We start from the raw sequence: 8,929 nt of genomic DNA on the forward strand, positions 1-8,929 counted from the left end.
GTACTGTGTTTTGTGTGTTGCTGTGATACTGGAAGCTTTGGCATCGAATACCAGCAGAGGCACCCTTGGTGGACAGGTTTCAGCTAAGCTTCCAGACTAAGACAGACTAGGAAGAAGAACCTGACAGTCTAATTCTGAAAAAATTGGCTAGTGAAAACCTTCTGAATAGCAGTGAAACACTGATAATAATGCCAAAGAGGATCCCCTCAGGTTGGAAGCCACTCAAAATACAATGGGGGAAGGGCTGCCTCAAAGTACAGTCGACCTTAATGAGGTGGATGGAGTCAAGCTTCCCAGGGACCTTCATTTGCTTATGCCGCACAACTCAAAATGAGAAGAAACAGCTGCAAATATCCATTAATAACTGGAACGTGGAATGTACAAAGCATGAATCTAAAAAAACTGTAAGTCATAAAAAATGAAATGAGCAGGACAACTTACTGGAAGAGCTAAATCTTCAAAAACGAGATTTTCTGCAGATAAAGGGGGATTCTACAGGTTCGCTATGAATGGAATCCACTTGAGGGTCAACGGTTTGGTTTTTGCATTTTCAGTTCCTCACTTTCATTCCCTCCCCCCACCCCCTGCTCAGAATCAGGAATCAGGGTGAAAAACTGTGCAGTATTTCTGAGAAGGAAATTGTATTTCTCAGTCCTTCGTGGACCTGGGTCGCTATGACTCGTAATCTACTCCACGGCAATGGGTTTGTTTTTTTGTTTTAAGGGGACTGGGGAAATTTAAAAACAGACCAAGAACCCTCTCTGAATGTGGAAGGATTATTTCCAATTATGAGACGGGAGGATGCACACAGTGTAAGGGGAGGGACTTCCCCATGGCCTTGGGTCGTCTCTGATTTGTGGTCTTTATGGATTTGTTTGTTTTATAAAGAGGGTCTGGGAGAAAGAGTTGGCGCTCAAAGAAACCCAGCCACACTCAAGATGGTAGCTGCTCGGCCACGCCCCCAATGGCGGAACCTCACGCTGGCGGAGAAGCGCTGCTTTCCCGAACGGGAGCTAAAAAAAAAAACAGGCGGAGAAAACGTCCGTCACAGGCCCGCCCCGCCCCCGAGAACAGCTAGGGCCAATTAGCGGCGCGCAGGACGGGAGCTAGGCCAGGGGTGGAGGCTGCTGTTGCCGTAGCAACAACTAGGGATCCCGGAGGCGGGCACGGCCGTGGAGAGATCGGCCTCTACAGATTTCTCGCTGCCGGGAAGGTCCTGGGAGAGGCGGGAGCCAGGCCTGGGAAGTCGGCGCCCGCGGAGAGAGGGACAGGTCAGACTCAGGAATTACGATACCCTGTGCTGCTTTCGTCGCTATGGGTCGGCATCGACTGGACGGCAGTGGGTTTGGCTTTATGGTTTTTAACCGTTAGGGGTGTTAAAGTCGCAATAAGGCATGCGTTGTCTTGAGGGGGCGCGGCTAAGGCACTTACGACGCATGCGCATCATGGAGCTTCGGGCCGGGCTGACGCTAGGAGGCGGGGCTCTTGCCCTTGTGTGCGGAGCCAGAGACCCCTGGGCGGGACTTTTCGGTGGACTGATACCAAACCAAACGAAACCACTTGCGTTAGGGTAGTTTCCGACTCTTAGGTACCCTCTAGGACAGAGTAGAGCTGCCCCATAGGGTTTCCAAGAAGCGACTAGTAGATTCAAACTGCCAATCTTTTGGTTAGCAGCCGAGCTCTTAGCACCAGGGCTCCGTGGGCTGAGCCAAAAAAACCAAGCCCATTGCAGTTGAGTCCATTCCGACTCATAGCGACCCTATAGCCCGGAGTAGAACTGCCCCACAGGGTTTCCAAGAAGCGCCTGGTGGATTGGAACTGCCGACCTTTTGGTTAGAAGCCGAGCTCTTAACCAATGCCCAGCAGGGTTTCCGTGGACTGAGCCAGAGGTACCCAAAACAAAATCAAACCTGTAGCTGTGGACACATTCCGACTCACAGAGACCCTATAGGACAGAGTAGAACTGCCCCGCCCCGTAGTGTTTCCAAAGCTGTCATCTTTACGGAAGGAGATGCCACGTCTTTCTCCCGTGGTGTGGCTGGTGGGTTCAAACCCCGACCTTTCAGTTAGCAGCTGAGCTCTTAACCACTGTGCCGCCAGGGCTCCTTGAGGTGGAGGTATCTTGGGGTGGGGCAGAGTTAGACGCCAGCTATTGCACCCAGCAGTCCTGTTTTTCCCGGGTTCTCCTGGGAAGACAGGGTAGTGGTTAAGAGCACAGCCTCAGGGGTTTGACGAACCTATCTTGGAATCCTGATGCTGCCATTTACTCTGTGGGTCTTAGTTTCCCTACCTATCAGATGGAGCAAATAATATCTCACAGGGCTGTGATTATACTTTTCCTTTCCCAGGGCGATGGCTGAGGTGCACGTAATTGGACAAATCATGGGGGCCACCGGTTTCTCAGAAAGTAGCCTCTTCTGCAAGTGGGGCATCCACACAGGTATTCCTGGGCCTGGTTTGTTCCCCCCCCCCCCCCCCGCCAAGTCCCTGTGCCCAGAGGCTCCGTGCTCTCTACTTGCCCCCTGACCCAGGTTCTGATCCTTACCTTCCGTCCGCCGTCAGAAATCAGCTGTCCACAGGAGCCTTAGGCTCACTTCATATTCTGCCGTGGGGGCTCTGGCTCCCACCCTAATGAACACGCAGCTTCTAAGCATATGGGACTATAGGCTAGGACCCCTCTCCTGCCAATTCTCAAAACTCTAGGTAGCCCAGACCCCCCCCCCCCCGCCCCGCTTTGGACTTCACTAACTGTCTTAGGGATGCTCTGGGACTCTCCACAGTCTTAATAATAATTCTTTGGTTAACAGTCTCTGTGTATTGAGTTCGTACTGTATAGTGGAAGTTTCTGTGCCCGATTTACAAAGGCAGCCCATTCTCTGGTATTCACAGTCCTCTTTGAGAAGGTAGGAACTGGCAGCCATCCATATCCTTTCATGCAGGTTTAGAGGGGTACCCCCAAAGCCCCCAGTTTTCATGCCTCCCCATCTGAGGCAGTATGCATAGTGGTTAGGACCACAGGCCACCAAATCTGGGTTCGAAGACTAACTCCACCTATTAATTGGAGGCCTTTGGGCCTGAACTCTCTGAGTATCTGTTTCCTTGTCTGAAAATGTGACTAAATAGCAGCTGAGAGGCAGCACAGTGTCAAGATTAAGAGCACAACCGCCTGGGCACAAAACCAGCTGTTGCACTTCTCTTTGCTTTGATTTCTGTACCTGAACAATGGGAATAATTTTACCTCATGGGATTGTTGGGAGGACTAACTTTATATCAGCAGCACTTAGAGCAGGGTCCAGTGGGTAGTAAGTGTTCAGTAAGTGTTTGTCTGGCTCTTGTAAGACTTCGATGGGGTCTCGTTTGTAAAGCCTGGTGTGTGTTGCCTGGCCCATGAAATAGGTATGGCTTTTGCTGTCAGCATCCCTTCAGGCTCTGGGTCATTTGTGATTTCACTGGTAGGCGGGGTGGTGATTCAGATTCCCTGGGGAATTGATATCCTCCAGCTGAGTGGTTAAGGGGCAGGTTCTAGAGTCAGACTGGGTTTCCAGTCTGGGCCCTACCACTCAACTGCCCTGGGACCCTGGGCAGGTGCTGTCACCTCAGTTTCCTCATCTATGTGTTGTTAGGTTCTGTCGAGTCAGTTCCAACTCATAGCGACCCTTTGTATAACAGAATGAAACACTGCCCACCTCTGCACCATCGTCACAATCATTGCCATGCTCGAGCCCATTGTTGCAGCCACTGTGTGAAACCATCTATATCCCTGCTGCCATCATGTCGATTCCGACTCATAGCAACCCTATAGGGCAGAGTAGAACTGCCCCAGAGAGTTTCCAAGGAGCGCCTGGCAGATTCGAACTGCTGACCTTTTTGGTTAGCAGCCGTAGCACTTAACCACTATGCCACCAGGGTTTCCACCATCCATCCTTCATAGGGTTTTTTGGAAATCTTGTATGTGAAGAGCCTGGCTCAGGGCCTGATGCTTCATTCTCTCAGTCTTGTGGGAAAGTGGCTAACATGGTTTTTATTAGTTCAGGGAGGGAGTTGTAGGGGCACGGGGATTGGTCCAGCAGAGAGCTCAGAGGTAGTCTGATTGGGCTCCGCAGTCAAACAGTCAGTGCTGAGCTTGAATCCAGCTCTGCTGTGGGGTCTCGGTCTGACCCAAGTGCCTGGCACACAGTAGGCACTCAGTGAATCTTGGTGGAATGAATGACCAAGTGATTTTCTTTGGCAGAGCTTATTCTTTTACTTCTTAGATCACTCATTTGTCTGACAAGTATTTACTGAGTGCCTTCTGTATACCAAGCATTGGGTTTGAGGTTCTGGAGATACAGCAGTGCACAAGTGCCCTGCTTTCCTGAGGCTCCCAGTAGGGGACACAGAAAATAAATAAGCAGACAGGTGAGCACAGTGATTTTAGTTAGTGGTTGGTGCCAGGAAGAAAAGAGACAGGAGGAGGTGATGGGGACTAATTTTTGGATCGGAGTGTCAGGGCAAGCCCCTCTGTGGATGGATGAAAAAGAGCCACCCACAGGGAGCTCCAGGAGCAGAGCTTTCTAGGCAGAGGGAATGGCAAGTGCAAAGGCCCTGAGTTGGGAATGAGCTCGGCCAACACTGGGGAACAGAAATGGGACCAGTGAGGCTGTGGGGGTGAGGAAGGGGGAGAGTGATGGAGATGAGGGCAGGAAGGTGGGCACGCAGGCCATGCAGAGCCTTAGGCACCGGGTGAGTGTCTGAGCTGGGGGGGTTGGGCTGGGCAGGGTGGGATTAAGAGTGCTAGAGTCAGATTACATTCATTACCTAAAGGGATCAGCACAGCATCTGGCATGTAGTAAGCACTCAGAGCATTTTGCTGTTACTATGCACCCTTCACGGCACACCCAGCTGTGGAGAATACTCTTGGCCTCATCTTAGTCCTTGATCTAGGCTTCTAAATATGGAGTGGGAGTAGTAATAAAATGATATTTTATCCAGCACTCACTATGCCCTAGGCACTGTTTTAAGTGCTTTGTATGTATTAGCTTAATCTCAAAAACTATGAGGAACACATTATTTTTACACTCATTTTACAGATGGGAAGACAGAGGCATAGAAATGTAACTTACCAAAGGTCACAAAGGCAGGAAGAGGTAGTGCCAGGATTTGAACCCAGGCATTTGACTCCAGAGTCTGTGTTTTATAACCCCTGCCCCCAAATGTTAGGGAGAAACGGGGTCCTACAGCCACAGTGGCATCACCCCACTGCCGCATCTCAGTGTCCTGGCTCTCCCCACAGGGGCTGCATGGAAGCTACTGTCAGGCGTGCGGGAGGGCCAAACGCAGGTGGACACCCCCCAAGTGGGGGACATGGCCTACTGGTCCCACCCCATCGACTTGCACTTTGCCACTAAAGGCCTTCAAGGTAGGTTCCAGGCATGGGCCCTGGGCCAGGCTGAGGGGAGGGGGGCTGATAGCACCCTAGCTGCTGGGATGAGAATATCAAGTCTCTGCCCTCTGCCCTTATACCTTTTTCGGTCCCTTTCCCAGCCCAGCCTGGCCCCGGAGAGGCTGAGCTGAAGCATCCCAGGTGGGCTGTAAGGGAATCCCAAGTATGAGGGGCTGGGGCGGAGGCCCGGGGTGGAAGGGGAGGTGGGAAGGTAGGGACCAGGGTGGGAAGGGAGATGGCCTCTAAGTAAAGACAGAGGGAGACAGTCTGCAATAGGGAGCAATCTGGGATGGGGTTTATGAGGGAGAGAGAGACACAGAGGTGAGGGCTTGCTGCTGCTTTTCAGGGAGGGCCCCTTAGCTTGAGAGCAGAGGCTCAGGGGGAGATGAGTGCAGGGGAGGAGGGGTATCAGAAAGCACTTTCTGGGAGAGAGTTTGGGGTATTGCAGAGGAGCAGATTCCAGGCTTGGGAAATAACCAAAAACCAAACCCACTGCCATCCAGGTGATTCCGACTCATGGCGACCCTATAGGACACAGTAGAACTGCCCCATAGGGTTTCCAAGGCTGTAAATCTTTATGGTAGCAGACTGCCACATCTTTCTCCTGCGGAGCAGCTAGTGAGTTTGAACCACTGACCTGTTGGTAAGCAGCTGAGCGCTTTAACCACTGTGCCATCAGGGCTCCCTATATTAGATGATGCCAGGAAGATACCAGTGACTGAGATACCCACAGCCCTGTTCTCAGGGGCCCTACCATCCAGTGGAGGAGACAGACCTGTCCCCACACAGTGACAGCCCAAGTGGACAGGGCTGGGGTGGGGGGCCCCTGGGGCCTGGGAACCGAGAAGAGGTTCCTGACCCTGTCGGGGAGATCAGGGAGGACTTCCTGGAGGAGGGGACATTTGAGCTTTGATGTGAAGGGCTAGTAGGAGCTAGTGAGGCAAAGGACTGGAAGAGAGTTCCTAAGCAGAGGGGCATCTGAAGGACTGAGGGAGGGAGACTAGGAGGGCAGCAGGGAGTGAGGTGGTAGGGGACAGGCCATGCAGGGCCTTGAACACCAGGCTGAGGACCTGAGGCCATTTGAAGGCACTGGGGTGCCAGGGCAGGCGATGGACAAACTGTATTTTGCTTTTAAAAGATCTTCTGGCTGCCAAGTAAGCAATGAATTGGGAGGATGAGACAGGCAATTCTGTCCCCCAACGTTGGTCCCCTCCCTGGTTCACCCCCGGCTCCACCCCAGTCTGTTCCCCACAGGTAGCCAGCGGGACCCCGTGAACATCCAAATCAGATCACGTTCCTGCTCTGTCAGAGCCCTCCCTCCCCTGGTCCCCGTGCCACTCAGGGTAAAAGCCAAAGCCTTCCTATGTTGTCTTAGTTCTCTAGTGCTGCTAGAACAGAAATACCACAAGTGGGTGGCTTTAACACACAAATTTATTTTCTCACAGTTTAAGAAGCTAGAAGTCCAAATTCAAGGTGCCAACTCCAGGGGAAGGCTTTCTCTCTCTGTTGGCTCTGGGGGAATGTCCTTGTTTCTTCAGCTCATTTCCTGGTTCCAGAGAGATCTCCACATGGCTTCGCATCTCTCTTCCCCATCCCTGCTTGTTCTGCTTGCTCCTTTAATCTCTGTTATATTTCAGAAGAGATTGACTCAAGATACACCGTACACTAAACATGCCTCATTAACATAACAAAGACAAATGAGATTATAACCACAGGCATAGAGGCTAGGATTTACAACACATAGTTTTTGGGGGGACACACTTCATAAAACAGGGATTACAGGTCCCTGCACCATCTGGCTCTCACCCACTGCCCCTCTCTCCCCGGCACACTCCAGTCCAGCCCCACTGGCCCTACCAGGCACCCTCCAGCCTCAGGGCCTTTGCCTTAGCTATTCCTGCTGCTGGCCATGCTCTTCCACTAGATGTCCACATGGCCCCCTCGAAGCCTTTGCTAAAATGTCACCTCATTGAAGCCTTTCTGGACCACCCCTTTGTAAAACTGTATCCCCACCCCTACCCTACCCTGCTTAATTTTTCTCCAGAGCAGTTATCACCATCTGACATAGCCTGTAATTTACTTATTTACTATGTTTGCTGTCTAGGATGTCAGCTACTCAAGGGCAGGAATTTCTGTCTGCCTTACTCATGCTGGATCCCCAGCTCCTAGAACGGGGCCTGGCACAGAGGACGGGTTCTGAAGGGAGGGTGGGCCAGGGCCAGATCTCCAAGGGCCTCGGCCACCAGCCTGAGGAGCTGAGCAGTATTCTGAGGAAACCTATGGAAGGGGGAGAAAAGATGCTCGCGGTCACCAGGGGAAAGGGGGTTGGAGAAGACAAGACAGAAGGCCAGTCAGGGAGGAGTGCAGGGCGGGACCCCAGGGAGGGGAGGGGGAGGCATCCAGACAAGGCCCAAGGTGCTCATCTGAGGACTGGGGAAGCAGTGGGGCCACCCTGAGACGGGGACACGGAGGAGGAGGCCTCAGGGATGTCACAGAGGCCAGATCTGAAGGGTCTTGAGTGTCGAGGAAGTTAGACTTTATGCTGAGGATATTGGGGAGCCATGGAAGGGTTTTGAGCAGAGGAGGAACATGGATTTAGAGAGATCCCTCTGGCTGCTGTGTGGGGGTGGAGCAGGAGGTGGAAAACCAAGGAAGAGGCCTGGGAAGAACCAGGGGTGTGAAGGGAGGAGCAGGCTGGGGTCTCCATTGGGTATCAAGGGAAGGGGATTGAGGAGCAGGAGGCTGGACCATGAATATGCCAGGCGGGGCCTTGCCCATCCCCCCCTTTCCTTGCTCCCTCCGGTCCTACAGGCTGGCCCCGGCTCCATCTCCAGGTGTGGTCCCAGGACAGCTTTGGCCGCTGCCAGCTTGCTGGCTATGGCTTTTGCCACGTGCCCAGCAGCCCGGGCACCCACCAACTGGACTGCCCCACGTGGCGGCCCCTGGGCAGCTGGCGGGAGCAGCTGGCACGGGCCTTCGTGGGCGGTGGACCACAGCTGCTGCATGGGGACACCATCTACAGTGGAGCTGATCGCTACCGCCTGCACACGGCCGCCGGTGGCACCGTGCACCTCCAGCTCGGCGTGCTGCTGCGCCACTTCGACCGCTACGGCGTTGAATGCTGAGGGACTCTGCCTGCAACATCTGGCCCCCATCCACACTCTGGACACCTGATGAGGGGCAGGATGGTACAGTGGCCACGAGCATGGGATCTGGGGTCGGCAGGAACTGACTCCAGCCAAGGCATGGTGTGGCTGCTTCAAACCAGTGATTGTGCCTTTTGGCCCCAGTTTTCCCATCTGTAAAATGGGGACTGTGAGGGCGGGGTCATGGGAGCTTGGGAGAAAAGGCTGTGTAGCACATGGGAGGTGCACAATAAAGGAGAGCGATTCTTACAGGTGTATCTGCCTTCTTGACTTCATCTGACCTCTGCCCTGTGCTCCTTCCTTCCACTGACACCCTCCCTCCTCAGGGCCCACCTTTTGACAGGTCTGCTTCCCCCCTCCT

General features: G+C 53.2%; 1 protein-coding gene across 2 annotated transcripts; it reads left to right on the forward strand.

Annotated features, from left to right (window-relative positions):
• Positions 1-1,128: 1,128 nt before the first annotated feature.
• Positions 1,129-8,817, forward strand: B9D2 (B9 domain containing 2). 2 transcript variants are annotated; one of them, XM_049902305.1, is made up of 4 exons: positions 1,129-1,339; positions 2,349-2,440; positions 5,273-5,398; positions 8,234-8,817. In XM_049902305.1, the coding sequence occupies exons 2-4, from the start codon at positions 2,353-2,355 to the stop codon at positions 8,545-8,547; spliced, it is 528 nt and encodes a 175-aa protein (XP_049758262.1). In that variant the 5' UTR covers positions 1,129-1,339; positions 2,349-2,352; the 3' UTR covers positions 8,548-8,817. The 2 variants fall into 2 exon arrangements, with proteins under 2 accessions (XP_049758262.1, XP_049758260.1); XM_049902303.1 differs by having other exon boundaries at positions 1,129-1,271.
• The last annotated feature ends 112 nt before the right edge of the window (positions 8,818-8,929 follow it).

The sequence above is a fragment of the Elephas maximus genome, chromosome 11 (genome assembly GCF_024166365.1).
Source record: "Elephas maximus indicus isolate mEleMax1 chromosome 11, mEleMax1 primary haplotype, whole genome shotgun sequence".
NCBI classification, from domain to species: domain Eukaryota; kingdom Metazoa; phylum Chordata; class Mammalia; order Proboscidea; family Elephantidae; genus Elephas; species Elephas maximus.

Bases quoted from the DNA above. Each gene is read 5' to 3' on its own strand.
- B9D2 (XM_049902305.1), top strand. From the start codon at position 2,353: ATGGCTGAGGTGCACGTAATTGGACAAATCATGGGGGCCACCGGTTTC. The intron at 2,441-5,272 runs GTATTCCTGGGC...CTCTCCCCACAG, and splicing joins CAAGTGGGGCATCCACACAG to GGGCTGCATGGAAGCTACTG. The intron at 5,399-8,233 runs GTAGGTTCCAGG...CCGGTCCTACAG, and splicing joins TGCCACTAAAGGCCTTCAAG to GCTGGCCCCGGCTCCATCTC.